Source organism: Opisthocomus hoazin, chromosome 7, assembly GCF_030867145.1.
Source record: "Opisthocomus hoazin isolate bOpiHoa1 chromosome 7, bOpiHoa1.hap1, whole genome shotgun sequence".
Classification (NCBI taxonomy): domain Eukaryota; kingdom Metazoa; phylum Chordata; class Aves; order Opisthocomiformes; family Opisthocomidae; genus Opisthocomus; species Opisthocomus hoazin.
Window position 1 is genome coordinate 19,738,733 of NC_134420.1, and position 19,597 is coordinate 19,758,329.

The 19,597-nt window shown below is 44.4% G+C and overlaps 1 protein-coding gene across 2 annotated transcripts in view; it reads right to left on the reverse strand.

Moving 5' to 3' along the window:
• Window positions 1-19,597, reverse strand: part of OSBPL5 (oxysterol binding protein like 5) — a 202,603-nt gene that overhangs the window by 167,495 nt on the left and 15,511 nt on the right. The window contains exon 2 of one of the 2 annotated variants that reach the window (XM_075425238.1): window positions 6,461-6,616. The exons of the other annotated variant lie outside the window; for it this stretch is intronic. Coding sequence (XP_075281353.1) covers window positions 6,461-6,463 — 3 coding nt within the window. The 5' untranslated portion in view covers window positions 6,464-6,616. The remainder of the gene's footprint in view (window positions 1-6,460; window positions 6,617-19,597) is intronic. 2 annotated transcript variants of the gene reach the window in all.

The window sequence follows — 19,597 nt, forward strand, 5'->3', positions numbered from 1 at the left end:
AAGTGTCATATTGAAACCTTAAAATTCAGCCTATTTTCATCAAAGCTGTGCCAAGCATCTCAGCCAACTTGTGGTTTGGCAGCAAAACTCTGTGCTCCTCACAACTCTGCCAAACTTTCCAATGAAACCAGATGAAACTCAGCAGTTCTGGACTCAGTCAGAAAACTCACAGAAGGCCTGTATCAGCAGTGGCACAGATACAAGGCTCTGTTGGTTAAAGTCACAGTGAAGTCCAGCATATAGATCAGTTTTAAAAAATGCAGCTTGCCAGCGGTGGGAAATTATTTTTATCAGGCAGCAAAAACACAAGAGACTAGATCTGTAATGGAGCAATGCCATTTGATGTCAGCTGTGGGTTTGGAGATCATTATGAATTCTTTTTCTTTACCTGAGAAGACTGCTTTGAGGTTGCGTCACTGGATTATGTCGAATGGGCTGGTAAATTTTGGGGATATTCAAGTAAAACTTTTTTTTTTTCTCTCAAATACATGTCTTAGAAACCTGCTTATACACGTACACAGTTTCTCCCTGAACAGACGTTACTTTTCACAAAATTACAGGCTATCATCTGTGATGAATACTAAATAGTTTCAAAAAGCCTATTCTGCGAGCTGGTACAAAGCATAGAGCCCAAAGGAAAGAAAGCAGGATTTGGTGAGGAAAATGATGTCCTCATCAGACCAGGTCCTAGTTCTGGCCTCTGCTACTGAATTTCTCTGTGTAAACCTTTTACCCGCTCACAGTTGTTCATCTGCAGGATGGAGCCTGTCCCACAGACTTTGTTTACTTTAAACTCTTGAAGTCAGTAGATGTCTTACCTACCATGTCTAGAACTGCAATCGATCCTATTCTGATATAAATGACAATATTTTATTTCAGTTCATTATTGCACTTTATCACTTGTATAGAGAAACGCAGTCACTGACTTTGTTCTTCTCTGTTGCTTTCCTGTGGGTTCATTAGATTTTCCCTTAAAAAACGCAAGGAGTTTCTAGAAGTACCAATGGAAGATACTGTTTTCCAAAGACCTGCAAAGAAGAAAAGTTACCTTTAGAGAAGAGAGAAATCGGTCAGAGATGGTGTCTCTATTTCTGTGTTGAGGCTGTTGCCTGCCTAGGAAAAAAAAACTAATAAAATTCTTTCTATGTTTATCTTATAAGAAAGCCAGTAAAATAGACCCTAAACAATGTAACCCTAAATAATGTAACCCTAAAAGTATAAGGTCATGAACCAGCAATAATTTCTTTTCTCCTCTCCTCTCTTTTTTTTTTTTGACAGAAAGAAAATCTTGCTTAATATGGGAGCAGTATGCCTGGTAGAGGGAGGCTGGGAGTGGAAAGGTCTGGGGAGGGAGCAGATTCTCAGTTCTTACCCAAAGCACATGTAAATGGCACCAGAAAACACAAAGGATTCGATGTCTGGCAGCTGTTTGGCAGACTTTCAGCTTACTTGTAAAAGGAAATTCTGTTCTGTTAAAATGGGAAGGGACCTTTCTAAACATAAGGTGAATTTAAATAGGTAACTGTGAGCTTGTCTACGCAGATTTTTTTTTCGTGGTTATACTTGTCTAATTAAATGGCTTCTGTTAGACCTGGGTGGACATTCTGATTCTAGGTGAAGACCAGATTTTGTCAGGATAGCTAAAGAATTCATGCAGCAATATGAACTAAAAAGGGCAGGCCTTGATTTTAGACACAAAATGTCCTCCTGGGAACTACTGCTGGTTTAATTACAGAGGATGAAACTCTCTCCCTTTCCCTTTCTATTATAACTATCCCATGTCAATCAGCCAAGTTGGAAGAGAGACTGAACTGATTGCTCTGCTGCATGATATTTGCCTTCACTTGAACGGATGCCAATTCAGCTGACAAGTATTGTAACTGTAACGCCAGTAAACATTAACTATTTCGTTTCTCAACAAAGCACACAAGGAAATCAAAGGACCAAGGGATGTGGGCCTGCAGAAACGCTTCCCAGAATACAGAGGGTGGCTGCTGGTGTACATAAGACGAATATATTTAAGTCTGCCTGCAGTGAAACTGCAAAGAAGTCTGGGGAGGGGGGGGGGAGCACAAAATTAAGTCATTTTTCTAGAAGAGGTTAGAGGTGGGCTCAGCTTTCAAATGCTAAAGACATAATACTCTTGTTAACACAGTTCTCTTTTGTTCCCAGAAAGACACCCCTCTTAGGCTCTGGAAACAGGGCACTTCCAGTGCCCCTCCAGTGGTGTAGCACTGACCTGATGGGTGGGCAAGGGTTGTTCGGGTGTTTTCAATGAGCTGCAATGGCTTTCTCCAGGAACTTCCAGAGCTTAAGATGCTGAGAACAGTTTATCTCAAAGTATGACAAGCGGGAGGAGTGACAAAGGAAACAGGGACAGGTAGTCTGTGAAATTCATTGCCCTGTACAGAAATTACACCTTGACAAAATCAGTTAACTGTCTGTTGATGAAGAAAGAGGTTTTAAAATGACAGAGATAGTATTGGCTGCTCTGAATTAATTATATTCTGTACTTTTCAAGGAATTCTGTGAGAAGCCTTCTCCGAGGGTTTCAGAGAATAATTACTGCCAGTTTTCTGAGCACCTCATGATGTAAGAAGCAAAGCTGGAAATCACCTCTGCAAAAGGGCATACATACAAAACATATACCACCAGCTAGGTCTGAATATAGCTGTCTTCCACCTCCAGCTTTCCAGAGACACAACACCCAACATGTTCTCTAGTGCAGAAAGGGTACCTGGTACATACAAATTCTCAGAAAACAGAGCAAATTCAGCCCATTGTGCTGTAAAAATTCCCCATGCAACTGTCAGAGAAGCGTACATGGTCAGCCACAAGCCCAGTTAACCACCCAAAATGCGGGTCTTAACTCTGCAAAAATCTGCTTACAGGAGTAAATCTTATGGCCCTTAACAAACCTCCTTGAAGAAACAGGATAGCTGTCTGCTGTAGTTGTTTGACTGACATCACATAAACACTGATTTACTGGCTATACATCCCTTCCAACAGTGCTGCTTTTTGAGACTCATATTTCTAGCTAGGAAGGCAAATCTTTAGCAGACAAAAGGAGAAAGTGCAGTGGAAGGGCAAAGTAGAGTTAAATGAAGTTCACTAAAAAAGATTTAAATGTACAATAGCAATTGAATTGGGAGAGAAGGCTCCAAGGACACTTAATTGTGCCATTTCAATACTTAAAGTAGGCTTATAAGAAAGATGGGAACAAACTTTTTAGCAGGACCTGTTGCGATAGGACAAGGGGTAATGGTGTTAAATTTAAAGACGGTAGATTCAGACTAGATATAAGGAACAAATTTTCTACAATGAGGGTGGTGAAACACTGGCACAGGTCACCCAGAGAGGTGGGAGATGCCCCATCCCTGGAAACTTTCCAGGTCAGGTTGGATGGGGCTTTGAGCAACCTGCTCTAGTTGAAGATGTCCCTGCTCACTGCACAGGGGTTGGGCTAGATGATGTCTAAAGGTCCCTTCCAACCCAAGCTGTTCTATGATTCTAGGATTCTATGATAAAATTAAGCACTCTCATGGTATCTCACGCCTATTTCTCACATGAAGGCAGGGCTGGTGATTGTTCTTACAGTGACTTAAAAATTGAGAGCACAGCTACCATGAGGCGTGTCAGACCAGCAAAAAAATCAACACAGTTCCTCACCACTTCTTGCCAAGATCTGTGAAAATCTAGAAATTCTGGATGGAAAAGGCCTTTTAACTCAGTCCATTGTGTCTTGGTCCAAGATTCTTCTTAGTCCTTGCTGTATTCACCTCCCCACAAAAGCCTGGCCACAGCAACTCATTTGCAGCACAAGGCTGCAATGGCTCAGGGCTGGAGATAGCGACCAGGGCACAGAAAGCCTGGAAAGAGAAGCTTTCTGATAACCACAACCAAATTGAACTGAACAGATGCACTGTTGTGATAATATGACCGGCTTTTCATGCAAGCTGCACTGGCAACCTCAGCTATAGCACAGCAAAGCTCTCCCTCTGGTCAGATCGCGAAAGACATTTTCTCTGAGAGCATTCAGAATCAAATGTGCATTTAACTCTTCTTTCCATTTCACACTCCATTTCTAGTGATTAATGCTTGTGTTCTAGACAGATGAAAGCTGAAACAGATGTTATCCACTCACAATGCCATTCTGATAACCCTGAGCTAAAGGCTGAAATCCTTAGCAGATTAGTAGCTGAAATTAAAAATGGATAAATAAAGTGGGGAATACGGGTGAACAAACTCTTACAGGTCTTATTTCTGTGGATAACAATGCACAGAGGCTACGCAATCTCTGTGCTAATCTGCCAAAAGAAAGATTAAATGGCAAAATTCCAACACTGAGACCTGCAGCTCTCCTCTGCGGTACTGCCTCAGTGTGACCACATATCTTTTTAGCAGAATGTCAGCGTGTGGACTCCATTATGTTGTTAAAAATTGGTTTTACAGCTTTTTTTTTTTATATGAAACATAATAACAGTTTTCCTTATGCATCCCTATGAGTTTATCCTATTTCTACCATCAAATGTACTTGCAGCCACTGTATGATTCAACCAGTACTAAGGAGCTTAGGAAAAGTATTTCAATTTTCACTTAAATGAAATTTTGAGTGGCTTTTATCAAAGAAGAAGATAGACTTTTTAGAGACTATTTTGGACTATTTTTTATATTCCTTCCTTCAGACCTTGGAAGTCCTTCAGAGCAATGAACCTGGCATAGCTCTGTCAGTCAGGGAAAAATTTAAAGAGTCTCCCTTCTTTGTTCTTTGCCTCAGACAGCTTAACAACATGTCAAAAAGCTGTGGTGTATTAAACTATTGGCAAGATAAACTGACTCGGCTGAGGGCATGCTGTTGGAAATCGAGAGAAAAGGACGAGATCTGAGGCATCAGTACCCTGAAAAGCAGAGAACTGGCCAGGTATGTACCAGCTATATAGCCCGACATATCAACTAAAACTCTTTCTTTTTTTGGAGACCCTCCAATTCACAGAATCACAGAATCACAGAATGGTAGGGGTTGGAAGGGACCTCTGTGGGTCAGCTAGTCCAACCCTCTTGCCGAAGCAGGGTCACCTACAGCAGGCTGCACAGGACCTTGTCCAGGAGGGTCTTGAATATCTCCAGAGAAGGAGACTCCACAACCTCCCTGGGCAGCCTGTTCCAGTGCTGCGTCACCCTCAGAGGGAAGAAGTTCTTCCTCATGTTCAGCTGGAACTTCCTGTGCCTCAGTTTGTGCCCATTGCCCCTTGTCCTGTCGCTGGGCACTATTGAAAAGAGCTTGGCCCCATCCTCCTGACACCTACCCTTCAGAGATTTGTAAGTATATATTAGGTCCCCTCGCAGCCTTCTCTTCTTCAGGCTGAACAAGCCCAGCTCCCTCAGCCTCTCCGCGTAGGAGAGATGCTCCAGTCCCCTCACCATCCTTGTAGCCCTCCGCTGGACTCTTTCCAGTAGCTCCTCATTTTTCTTGAACTGGGGAGCCCAGAACTGGACACAGTACTCCAGATGAGGCCTCACAAGGGCAGCGTAGAGGGGAAGGAGAACCTCCCTCGACCTGCTGGCCACACTCTTCTTGATGCACCCCAGGATCCCATTGGCTTTCTTGGCAGCCAGGGCACACTGCTGGCTCATGGTTAACCTGTCGTCCACCAGGACACCCATATCCCTCTCTGCAGAGCTGCTCTCCAGCAGGTCCACCCCAATTCCCCCTCTTTAAAGCACAGAAATGGCAACATGGATGCAATAATCTAGTCCATTATCCTGCCTCAGACAGTGGCAGATGTTTCTGGGGAAGGAAATAACAACCTTCAGTAGGCTGGTGTAGGATAATCTTACCCCACATCAGATCACAGCCTAGTCTTCAGTAGTGAAGAGACTGGCTTAAAGCAGGATATTTAATAGCCTTTTGAGATGGTTTTCTACTCTAGTTACATTATTGATGAATTTATTTCTAATACCCATCATGGAGACAGGTACCCTAACTGTCTTTGCTTTACATATCAATCAAGTCTCACAAGACACTTAAAAATGGAGAAAAGACTATTAAAACAGTAACTCAAACTACTCTTTCCAAATGGAAAGAGGGACACCCAGCATACCGTGTATAAATTGTTGGTCTTGGTTGAAATCACATTGCAAGCTCCTTGAGGCCTCTTACATCATTGCCAAATCTGTGCTAGTTCTGTGTCTATCAATAATGCATAATACATCACAGCAAAGCAATCAGACAGAAGGTCCCAGCTCTTCGTCCCCTCCTTAAGTAAAGGCCTAAAGGCCTAGACTTTGCAAAAAAAACATGATTATTGTACTTTATAATGTAATGTTGGCACAACAGGTATGAAGTGAAGAGCAAGAAGGTAAACGTATTCCTCTAAAGGTATGTTATAAAAAAAGTAACTTCCAAACTCATCAACCTCTTCCCACCACCTCCCAAGAATCACCAAGTTTTGTTACAGACCATAAGAAGACTTTGCTGAGGAGTAACACAGTGTTGCAAATTTCAGGGTATTCATTCTCTGATGCAAAAATTTCCAGATTCTCAGTGCCCGGGGTGGCCACGGGGATCTCTGGCTCCAAATTGCTTTTAACTTTCTCCAGGATCCACTTCAGGAGGCTGCAGTTAAAACACCAGGTAAGACTATTACTAAACCGCACCTTTCCTGGCTCTTCAGTGACACCTTCTGGGACAAAAATAGACCAAGCCAATCTTAGTTTTTCTGCAGCTGTTTTTATCTACGTGTAGGAGTCAAGTGAGATATTTGGTAGCTAGTTCCCAAGAAACAGCGAGCACACAAGAAATACTACCCAAGCACACTGCAGCTGCCTGTATGCAGCACCCTGCAAAGTGCAGTCTCTCTGGAGACTGGGCAGGAGAGGAGTCCCAGATGGGAATGAATGTGTAAGCTTTCACTTCTCCTAACATGTATCTTGATTTCCTGAAATTGCTAACTTGGGGGAAAAAAGTCTTACTTGAATAGATCCTCCCTGTAAAAGCAGTAAAGATGAAGGTGGAAATTTACATTAAAATATTTTATTCTTAGTGAGAGCGATCTCATCTTTGCTTGAGGGCAAGTTTTAGATGCAGCTGTGGTGTGACCCGAGGGCACAACACTTGCATTTCTACTGCAGCAGAAGCACTGTAAAGGGCTGGACTGCAATTCCCACTCCCATGCAACCCCAGTCACAGAGCACAGGGGCAATCCCCCAACTGCAGCAGGAAAGACCTCTTTTCATTTTCCTATGTGCATACTCCATCTCAAACATATTGACCTTTGATCACACTGTGCTCCACTAATGATCTATCTGGTACTTTTTGGCATTTCAGTCTGTCTGTCCCTGGCCTGTTTATTAATTTATTAATCTATAACCTCTTAATGTCAAAACAGGCACCTTGGGCAACAGTTCTTCCTGTCTTGTGCAGCTACTGTTTTGCAAAAAGAACACACAGTGGGCAAAAAATTGATTTAAAATATGTGACGCTCTTTAAGTTTGATACACAGCATGCTTTCGCCTGACCTGAAGAAAAGGTGAGCCAGGAGAAGGGCGTCCTCTCCACCCAGGGCAGCCGGCAGTATTGCAGCGCTGACACAGACACTGCACTCCATGCCCAAAGGCAGAGGGTCAGCACTAGGAACTACATCAGCGTGACCTGCTCTAGTGTGTCGACAAGTTAAGCTACTCTGCATAAGTCTTTCCGTATGCTGACCCAACGCTGACTGCTTTCATCAGTACACATTTTCCTGAAATGTTAGGGATTCCTTGTACAGGAGGGTGTATCTACCATGACACATCAGACCTTGGAGAATTTACTTGTTATAAATGGGGAGTGCTGCACAGATGAGAGCCACAGACAAGGTTGGCAGTATGCAACATAATGTGATTTGTAATCAAAGCAGAAAGCTGTCACTCACAACGCCTCCTCTGGACTGGTGCCTTAATGATCCATGTTTTTCTGTTGCAGGGATGCTAATCTAATCCATGCACCATGCATAGCTTAAAAAGAAACGAGGACTGAAGAACAGCTGCACTATTGGTTCCCTTTATTTCTTCTCTGCAGTGGCCAAAGGCTTAGCTCTTTACCTAGGTTTTAAGAGCTGCTAAGTACACTGCCACAAAGCTGAAATAAAGGACAGAATTCCCTGCGTGTCCATGCTCGCCCTGTAGCTCCAGAGCGGAGGAATACAGATCCTCATATGCTTCTTTCCTGGCCACCTGAAGATCCGAGAGTCTAGTCCCAAAGAGTAGGGTTGTATGGCTGTCTTCACCATTGCACAATGAAATTGTTTTAATTGGCATCAGGTAGTGCTTGGGTCCTAAGTAGATGAATTCTTGCTAAATAGATGGGGCCAGGTCTGGGACTTGTCCTCTTGTTGTGGCTCTTGGTTTGGACATTGCAGAAAGCACTGCCCTTCAAAAGTTCCCTTCTTCCCTTTCAAGCTGTTGTAATATCTCCCTCCTATAAATCCCCAAATACATATTCTGGGCACAAGCCTGATGTTTTCTTAGACAAGGTTATACGCTGGAAGTCACAGAGAGCTCTTCCTGAGGATTGGGTGCTTTCAGTGTGTCAGAGCTTATCTGCACATCTGAACACAGTTTGCTGTCACCCATTTTTTCAGGGTTAAAAGACAAATACTGCATAAATTGTAAACCTCTGTGATAACAAAAATGCTCAGGGAGAATATTTTCTGGCTTTTCTACTTTAAAGAGACAGGATCTCCTGATTATTCTTCACACATTATACGGAGGCAGCCTGGCCCAAACTGAGGCCCCAGCGTGCTGGGTTGTTTCTATATAGATGCAGAATGAAAGCAGCTTGAGAGAGTAGGTTTCCAAGGCAAAACATTAAGATTCGCGTTTGACCTCTTTAAAAATTGCTCACAGCTGTCCTCAAAGACTCTGCACATTTTCTTTTCAGAGCTCTATTACTAGCAACCTTTGCTATAGGCTGCACCCTGCCTCATCTCCCTGGAAGCACTGGTTCACAAAGAGCTGCACAGCTATGGGCTAGTGCTGCAGACAAAGGCTGGGGACCACCCTCCCAGCCCACCGCGCTCCAACCTCAGAGCCTCTTGTCATGCACTTTGATACCAAAAGTTATCAAAGTCAGGTTATAACTTCTTCTTGCAAATGACTTAGAAGGGATTCCCCCTTCTGCTGCCTGGTATACCTGTGCAGCAAGTAAGCACGCTCCTGTCCCCAAGTGTAAATGTGCAGAAGGGGTTGCAGCCTTTCTCCTGTGCACATTGCGCAGGCTGCCTGGGGTGCAATGTGCCTCGCTGCCCTGCTTGCAGGGGTGTGTCACCCTTGGGAAGACAAAAACTGTCACCAAAGTTGACTGAGCCACCTACACTCACTCTGGGCCCAGCGAAATGTGTGCTACTGGTACACACATTTGGCTATCAACGCATATTCTGGTGTGCTCATATTTTAGGCACACTTTGCACAGATATTAACGAGTAGCTCAAGGGCATGGCAGCAAAGCAGCAAGACTTCGGGTAGAATTAGATCTGCACTCAGCAGGACATATGAAGCAGTGTGCCAGAGAACCCGTTTTTGGATTTATCCCTTTTGGTTAATATTTGCCTGCTCAACAGGAAAGGCAGTGAGTTTTTAATAAACTTGAAGATAAGGAGGTGGATGAATTGTCTTGATCGCAGCAGTCAGTGACTTCTGGGTAAAGGTTATCTCCACAATTGTAGATCATGAGGGATTGTAAGCTGACCTGGCATAGGCAAAGACTTCCCGTACCTTACAATAAGGCATTATTTACTAGCCTGGAGTAGCCACAAAGTCAGATAAATCCTCAGCAAAGCACCATCCCTGGAAATGCTCTTTGCTGAGGAGCTCATTGACAGGGCTTTACACTAGATATGAAGGGGGAGGGGGAACACATCAGGCTTGCCTGTGACAAGCTGTGGGATGACACACAATGGTTAGAGTGACAGGGTGCTCGTATGGGTGCTCAACCTGTTCCCTAGAGGCGTGCTGGGGACGCTGCAGCACAGTCAAAGTCTTGCAGAGATGAGCTGGGGGCTTCTGAGATAGAAGGAGCCAACAAGGAATCACGTGTGAAACACCCCAAGGGAAACAAGCGGTGTTGCACTAAGAAGGTGACATGGCCAATATCCCAGATGAAGTGCATTTACACAAACACACACAGCATGGGCAACAAACAGGAGGAGTGAAAGCTACTGTGCTGCTAGAAAGCTATGACCTGATTGCCACTACTGAAATTTGGTGGGACAAATCCCATGACTGGAGGGTGGCTGTCGATGGCTACGGGCTGTTCAGAAGGGACACTGAGGGAAGGAGGGCCCAAGGTGTTGCCCTCTGTATGAAGAAATGGATAGAGTGTGAAGAGCTGTCTCTGAAGAACAGAATGTTGATCCACCCGGTCAACAAGAATGGTGACCTAGTATCAACAGATGAGGAGAAGGCTCAGATACTTAACAACTTTTTTGCCTCAGTCTTCACTGGCAACCTCTCTTCTCACCCCTCCCTAGTCGATGGATCACAAGATGGGGACCAGGAGGGTAAAGACCCTCCCACTGTAAGGGAAGATCAGGTTTGTGACCGTCTGAGGAACCTCAACATACATAAATCTATGGGACCTGATGAGATGCATCCCAGACTCGCCAGCGAATTGGCTGATGTAGTTGCCAAGCCACTCTCCATAATATTGGAAAAGCCATGGCAGTCAGGTGAAGTCCCTCATGACTGGAAGAAGGGAAACATTGCGCCCATTTTTAAAAAGGGTGGAAAGGAGGACCCTGGGAACTACTGACCTGTCAGACTCACCTCTGTGCCTGGGAAGATCATGGAATAGATCATCCTAGAAGCTCTGCTAAGGCACATGGACGACAGGGAGGTGATTCGAGACAGCCAGCATGGCTTCACGAAGGGCAAGTCCTGCCTGACCTACTTAGTGGCTTGAAAAATTGTTCCCTGGGCTTTGTTCAGGTGCTGTACTGCAACTGCCAGCAAGAGGGCCTCTTCCCACTAACAGCAACGGTGACTGCAGACCAGCGATCCTAGAAACACAGTGTTAGGCAGGAACAAGCTGGAAACATCTTCTAATTTTAAACCAGTTAGCCACGGCTAAGCAGATCTCCCGGTCTGCCCACACTGGGTCAGGCCCTGTGCTTTGGAAAACATCGGCGTAGTGGAAAACAGGTAAAGTCCTTCAACACTAGAGCGTGCTGTGAAAGCCCAAAGGCTTTGGCCTCCCCTTGCTACTCCACATCTTTGGAGCAGAGGAAGTGTCTGTGCTTGCAAAGACGTGAGCAGAGAGTTTGCTGAGCTCAGTGAGGCTTCGTATATCCTGAAGAGGATCTGTGAGAGCAGTAAGTGCCCCATCATCACTAACTACGAGGCCGGAGAAACCCAAAGATGTAAAGCTTCACAGTCTCTGCGGACATGAATCTTTCCAAAACATACAACAAGAAAAGAAAAGCTAAACTGAACTTTTAGCAGCAAAACTGCTTTAACAGCTAGTGTAGGTCTAGTGAGACTGGTAAGGAAAGATGGAAATCATATGAATTAGATTTATTGTCATAAATCTGGGGACATCAGCATAGCTGCAGAAAACGCTATCATCAAGTCTTCGGAAATCCAAAAAAAGATAGTCTTTTAGTGCAGAGAAATGGGGAAAAGAGGAGGAGATAAGAAATGGTATCTCAAAAGAAATAGATACCTGTCTTATTGCTTATGTATTTTTGGGTTTAATTTTCCCCTAGCATAAGTCAGTGGAAAAGTCATCTCCAGCAGCATATTTAAGTACATAATTAGCTTTATGTACAGGCTGCATCCTGATTGAAATCAATGTGTCTTTAATCACATCACTGCATTTATGCCGAAATAAAAAGTCTCCTACGGCTCTTAAAACTACAGTGGTATTAAAAAGGTATAAGAGCTCAAAATCAGATACTCTGGGGTGGAAGGTAAATTGCTGCCACCGACAACCTGTTAGAACAAATAGTGTTACCTTTTACCAAGACATTATATTGTGCTATGTTATGACAAAGAGAATCTGCCTTTTCGGCCATTTCCTACTCTGGTTCCCATCAGCTGACAATGACTCTGTAGGAGTCAGAAGCCCAAAATACAGCCCAAATACTTGGGACAAAAGATAAAATGCAGCAAACTTTGTGCATGATGTTAAAAGATACTTAACGAATGACATGAATGGATTCCACAGATAAATGCAGCAGTTGGTAATTGCTAAGACTTATTCAGGCTGACCCGATATTCGTAGACTCTCATTACTATAAAACATCAGAACAGATGTTGCGTGTCTAAATCATAAATACCACAATTCAGCAAAATACTTCAACATGTGTTTCCATTGAAGTGGAGCTGAGATTAGACAACACCGCATTATGAGGCAGGTTATGCCTCAATATTGTTCATTTCAGTGAAGAATAGCACGCCAACTTCCAGAACTTACAAGAACTGGAGCAACAGATAAGAAATCCGCATTAAAAAAAAAAAGAAAAAGAAAAAGACAATTTAACTACTTTTGTCTACTACAAAAAGTAGCACACTAATTCATATGAACATCATGGATAGCAGAATAGATAATAATTCAATGTTTAAATTGCCCTGTAAGTCAAGAACACAAAAAGATCCACAACGTGTTTCAGAGCTAGTTTCTTATGGGATGATTACAGAATCAGCATGCTATAAAGTTTCTTGGCAACTCAGTGTTATGTATATCCATCTTCTTTTCGCTTTGTCATTCTTCAGTCAAGAGAGTCAACTTTCAATTCTCCAAAAGAGAAAATCCTCTTTGAATTTTCTACAGGAAAAAAAAAAAACCCATATCAAAACCTTTCCCATACTCGGGATCTGCTTCTTTTTCAAAAGTCAAATAAAACTCTCCTTTCCCTTGACGCCGTTCAGGGAGGAATGAAGGCTAATATAAGCACCTCAGGCCTAAATTATTTTAAAAGTGATGCCAACTTCACATGTCTGGTTTATGCCATGATGACAGAAGACCCATGTTGACCACAATCTCTTCAGATCTCCTTGTTTGCACTTCCACATCTCCCTGTCTGTCAAACACATGCTCTGAGAAGGACCTCCTTCTTGTTCTCTGTTTGTACTAGATGAGACACCTTGGTGTTAATTACAGAATCACAGAATCACAGAACGGTTGGGGTTGGAAGGGACCTCTGTGGGTCAGCTAGTCCAACCCTCCTGCCGAAGCAGGGTCACCTACAGCAGGCTGCACAGGACCTTGTCGAGGCAGGTCTTGAATATCTCCAGAGAAGGAGACTCCACAACCTCCCTGGGCAGCCTGTTCCAGTGCTCCGTCACCCTCAGAGGGAAGAAGTTCTTCCTCATGTTCAGACGGAACTTCCTCTGCTTCAGTTTGTGCCCATTGCCCCTTGTCCTGTCGCTGGGCACCACTGAAAAGAGCTTGGCCCCATCCTCCTGACACCCACCCTTCAGAGATTTGTAAGTATATATTAGGTCCCCCCGCAGCCTTCTCTTCTTCAGGCTGAACAAGCCCAGCTCCCTCAGCCTCTCCTCGTAGGAGAGATGTTCCAGTCCCCTCACCATCCTTGTAGCCCTCCTCTGGACTCTTTCCAGTAGCTCCTCATTTTTCTTGAACTGGGGAGCCCAGAACTGGACAGAGTACTCCAGATGAGGCCTCACCAGGGCAGTGTAGAGGGGAAGGAGAACCTCCCTCGACCTGCTGGCCACACTCCTCTTGATGCATCCCAGAACGCCATTGGCCTTCTTGGCAGCCAGGGCACATTGCTGGCTCATGGTTAACCTGTCATCCACCAGGACACCCAGCTCCCTCTCCGCAGAGCTGCTCTCCAGCAAGTCCACCCCAAGCCTGTACTGATGTATGGGATTGTTCCTCCCCACGTGCAGGACCCTGCATTTGCCTTTGTTGAACCTCATCAGGTTCCTCTCTGCCCAACTTTCCAGCCTATCCAGGTCACGCTGAATGGCAGCACAGCCTTCCGGTGTATCTACCACACCTCCCAGTTTGGTGTCATCAGCAAACTTGCTGAGGGTACACCCCAACTCTTCATCCAGGTCGTTGATGAAGAAGTTAAACAAGGCTGGGCCCAGTACTGACCCCTGAGGGACACCACTAGTTACCTGCCTACAACTAGACGCACAGGCAAGACTTTCCAGTTCATCAAGACGCTATTCCCCACTGTTGCGTACACCCGCAGCTAGCATTCACAGGAGGACCTAGGACCAAAGTGCAGGAGTCGGAGCATGGGAAGAAAAAGGCCACGTGAGATGAAGTAGAAGTGAGAGTGTGACGTGGGTGGGGGAAGCCAGCCTTCGATGGACAAGGAGGACGCACACACTTTAGTAAGTCTGGGAGGTGTGCACAAGTGGGTACTAGGGGAAAACATAATTGTTAACAATTAACAAGAACAAGATAGTGATTAGCTCATGGCATTTTTCATTAAGCCTTGATGAAACTTAGCATTTGTAACTATCTTGGTTAATGGGAGTCACCGCTAACGTATTTCTGCACTAACCCACTCCAAAACACCACTGATGTGGGAAAATACCCCTTAGTTTTGTCACACCCTTCGTTCCAAGGAATAAATATCATGGTAGGTATGACATTGCACTGGGACTTTAAGACTGCAGATGGAAAGCCTGCCTCTTCCCGGGAGCTGTAATCTTTCACGTAGTAAAATCTGTGAAATAATCAGTCAGTATCTACATATTCAGGGTCTTGGACAGGCTAAAGTCTGCTTCAGCACTGCTTGATTTCCAGCTAACTAGGATAAATCTACCTCAGGAGCATCAGTGCTTTGCACTCATTTATTCTACCTCACTTTCTTACAGGGGACAAGGACCTATGGCACAAACTAGTATGTTACACTGCAGGTTGCAATAAATTGGGCACATGTGAGAACACTCAGGTGCCTCATTTATCCACCTGTAAAAAATTAGTTGGGTGCTTCTGCTTCAGCACAGGCACATGTGGAGCTGTTGAAGCTGAAAGGTTTCAATATACTTTAAGGAAAACTGCCTGCAGGCTGCTGGCCTGTCTCTCCATCCCAAGGACAGAAGAAATGCTGTGCTTAACCTTTTCTGGATCCTGTACAGTCCGGTAACAATGCTATGCAGAGAAACAGAATTAATAAAAAAGGAGACAAGCCATCAGAAACACTCCAGAAATGCCTAGCACAAAGTCTGGACAAAGCTTTGTTCTCTGAAGCCTGCAATGCACCAGAGGACATCTTTACTAGGAAGGCACTCTGCAGGCTATTGCTCACCCTGAGCTCAGTGCTCACTTAGCAAAGTGGAAGAAAACACCCATCCCTTGGCCACCAGCTGAGGGCTGGGCCCAATATGTGGCCAGCATCAGGGCTGCTCAGGTGCTAGAAATTAAAGAGAACAATGCTTTCTGTTTAAGATGCTGCCTTCTACCCAGTAAATTGTGTGCCTTTCTTATCTTTACTAGACATTTCTCTTGGGCATCAGGCTTGCCATGGTCACTATCACAGCTCACTTTAAGCCAGCTTCTTCACAGTGATTTTGGCTGTCTCATGTTTAGAGATATCACATCTGACTTCCAGATAATTTTGGGAGTGAGATTAAAAAAAATAAGCAAACCAGCAGGGAAGGTGCTACTTTCGCACATGAAGGCTTCTGACTTTTCTTGTAGGCACATCTTCTAGCAATGCCAAATGCAGTGAAACACAGCCCAGCACAGCGAACCCACAACTGGAAGCGTTCAGAGCCAGGGCCCTGCTGGGAAGTTAAAGGGAGGGTTTAGGAGATTTGTCAGCATTGTGCCAGCCTTAGGACTAAGATAAAAATCTCCCCAGAATACAGAGCTCTATCATTTTCCCTAGGGCACTTTTGTCCCTGAAAGAGCTTTTTGGAGAGGGAGTATTTTTGCAGCCCTCAAGAGACTGACTAGTACAAACAGAAGCTAATGTAGCTAAACCTTGGAATTACTAAAAAAAGACAAATGAGACCCCAGTGCTACCAGCAATACAATTAGATAGTTGTCACATGGGACTGTTAAAAACAGATGTTTTTCAAGAATAAATCCTTACGCTTTCAAGAAAGACAGGGACCGTGGAAGTAGGGACGAGTATCCTGGGAAGAGTACAGGGACGCTACCCAGTTTTGTAGGGATGGGGTAAGGAAGGCCAAGGCACAGATTGAGCTGAACTTGGCAAGGGATGCAAAGAACAACAAGAAGGGCTACTACAGGTATGTCAACTAGAAAAAGAAGATTAAAGAAAGCATATGCCCCCAAAGAACAAGAATGGTGACCTAGTATCAACAGATGAGGAGAAGGCTCAGGTACTCAACAACTTTTTTGCCTCAGTCTTCACTGGCAACCTCTCTTCTCACCCCTCCCTAGTCGATGGATCACAAGATGGGGACCAGGAGGGTAAAGACCCTCCCACTGTAAGGGAAGATCAGGTTTGTGACCGTCTGAGGAACCTCAACATACATAAATCTATGGGACCTGATGAGATGCATCCCAGACTCGCCAGCGAATTGGCTGATGTAGTTGCCAAGCCACTCTCCATAATATTGGAAAAGCCATGGCAGTCAGGTGAAGTCCCTCATGACTGGAAGAAGGGAAACATTGCGCCCATTTTTAAAAAGGGTGGAAAGGAGGACCCTGGGAACTACTGACCTGTCAGACTCACCTCTGTGCCTGGGAAGATCATGGAACAGATCACCCTAGAAGCTCTGCTAGGGCACATGGAGGACAAGGAGGTGATTTGAGACAGCCAGCCTGACCAACCTAGTGGCCTTGTATGGTGGAGTGATTACATCAGTGAACAAGGGAAGAGCTATGGATGTCATCCATCCGGACTTCCGTAAGGCCTTTGACATGGTCCCCTACAACATCCTTCTCTCTAAATTGCAGATATAGATATGATAGGTGGACTGTTCAGTGGATGAGGAATTGGTTGGATGGTCACATCCAGAGGGTAGTGGTCAACAGCTCAATGTTGAACAATGTCCAGATGGAGATCGGTGACAAGAGGTGTCCCTCAGGGGTCCATACTGGGGACAAGTACTGTTTAATATCTTCATCAGTGACATGGACAGCAGGATTGAGTGTACCCTCAGCAAGTTTGCAGATGATTCCAAGCTGAGTGGTGAGGTCAACACGCCTGAGGGATAAGATGCCATGCAGAAGTACCTGGACAAGCTTAAGAAGTGGGCCTATGTGAACCTCATGAGGTTCAACAAGGCCAAGTGCAAGGTCCTGTACCTGCGTTGGGGCAATTCTCAGTATCAATACAGGCTGGGCAATGAAGGGATTGAGAGCAGCCCTGCCGAGAAGGACCTGGGGGTACTGGTGGATGAAAAGCTGGACATGAGCCACCACTTGCAGCCCAGAAGGCCAACCATATCCTGAGCTGCATCAAAGGAAGCATGGCCAACATGTCGAGGGAGGGGATTCTGCTCCTCTACTCTGCTCTGGTGAGACCCTACCTGGAGTCCTGCGTCCAGCTCTGGAGCCCTTAGCTCAGGAAAGACATGGAGCTGTCAAACCAGGTCCAGAGGAGGCCACAAAAATGATCCAAGGACCGGAGCACCTCTCCTATGGGGAAAGGCTGAGAGAGTTGTGGTTGTTCAGCCTGCAGAAGAGAAGGCTACGAGGAGACCTTATTGCAGCCTTTCAGTACCTGAAGGGGGCTTATAAGAAAGATGGGAACAAACTTTTTAGCAAGGCCTGTTACAATAGGACAAGGGGTAATGGTTTTAAATTAAAAGAGGTTAGATTCAGACTAAATATAAGGAAGAAATGTTTTACAATGAGGGTGGTGAAACACTGGAAGAGGTTGCCCAGAGAGGTGTTAGATGCCCCATCCCTGGAAACAGTCAAGGTTAGGTTGGACAGGGCTCTGAGCAACCTGCTCTAGTTGAAGATGTCCTTGCTCATTGCAGAGGGGTTGGATTAGATGAGCTTTAAAGAACCCTTCCAGCCCAAACCATTGTATGATTTTATGATTCAAGAGATATGTCTTTTCAATCACTAGCTCTTTTAAGAGGCTTCAAGACAAATGAGTGCAAAGTGAATTAACAGAGAATATAATGTAGTCACTTAACATTCCTGATATTGATTTCATTTCATTAGCTGTTAAGCACTTCATACTCCCACAGAGAGATTTTCCTCCTTCCTCGGGTATCTGATTATAAAAATAAAAATAACCTTAAAGAATCTTCCCCTTGGAGCCTATCTCTGGATATATTCCCAGAACTATACGTTCATGTAACTTTTTTTCAGTCAGGATTACATAGAAATTTTAGTACTGAGAAGGGAATGTGACTAGTTTTTCTGCAGGCTTGAAGCATTTGATTTGCCTGTTAGAAACACTGTTCATTAAACCTGTGCTGCAGTCCTCCTGTCCTTCAGAAAGAGTGGCAGAGAAAGCCAACAGATGTGTCAGGTCCGTATTTACTGTGCCCAAATCAGCAATCGGTGTGTGCACATCAGTGCTTTGAGGGTTGGCTTCCTGTCTGTGGAAGTTGTTCCAGGAGGAAGCTTGAGCCTTTCTGAGTCGTGTGGGCCATTTTATGAGGACTACAGGACTAGGGAAGCAGGGACCTGCGTTTTAGCCAGAAGGCAGCAAATTTGTCTTGCAGTACAACACATACTAGTAACACAGCTTTTCTGCCAACCCAGCTGAAAAACATGATACACTGGCATCATTCACCACAACCATATAACTTGCCTGGCACTCAGGGTACCCTGTGCAGAACAGGCTTGCTATCTTATACAGCACAATGCTGTATCATGCAGGTACAGCCTTAGCTTTCACCAAAGTCATAATGGGTCTCCCATGCAAAGCAGATGAATAAAAATGCAACAAGACTGAAAAACAACATGTCCCTGACCACACAAAATTGCTCAGGTCTACAAGTAACTTAAAGTTAATAAGGTCTGATAAGAAATGATATACTGTTCAAGAAAATTTGAGGTATATTGAGATAAAACTTTTTTTTTCCCTGAATTGTTTCTGAAATCAATACAAATTTGCAAAGCGTTTTGCTGATTTTCAATCTACATTTTTTTTCTGAGCAAGATTCACCCAATTCTAGCCCTGACTAGAATGGAAATGACAGAATAACTACAGGAAATTGCTTCTTTCTGCTGCTCTCCATAGCAAGTGGTTTAAACGCATAGAAATTAGCACAGCATTCAGAAATGGAAGTCATCCAAGAAATGAAGTAAGTACAATATGCCTTAAAAGACTAAATCTGCTCCAATATTTTCAAAACAGCATGAAAGACTTGAGGTGCATGACTCCTACCAGCACCAGGGAGAGTCACAACACCGCAATATGGGTCTTTGAGCTGAACATGTCTGAGACATGATTTCACCAAGCTTCAAACCAGCACTACCTTGCAAGAGTTCACAGACTTCAGGGAGTACAGATGAGAAAGCAAACAAACAAAAACGAGGAGAAAAATACAAAGGCAATGTGTAAGGGAAAGGTAAACAGAAATAACAGTATTGTTTACATTCATTGCCTAAAAACTTGGCCATGATCAATGTGATCAAGGTGAAGGCTTTGAAAGAATAGATAATCTGACTTCTTTTAAATTAAATTCACTGCTA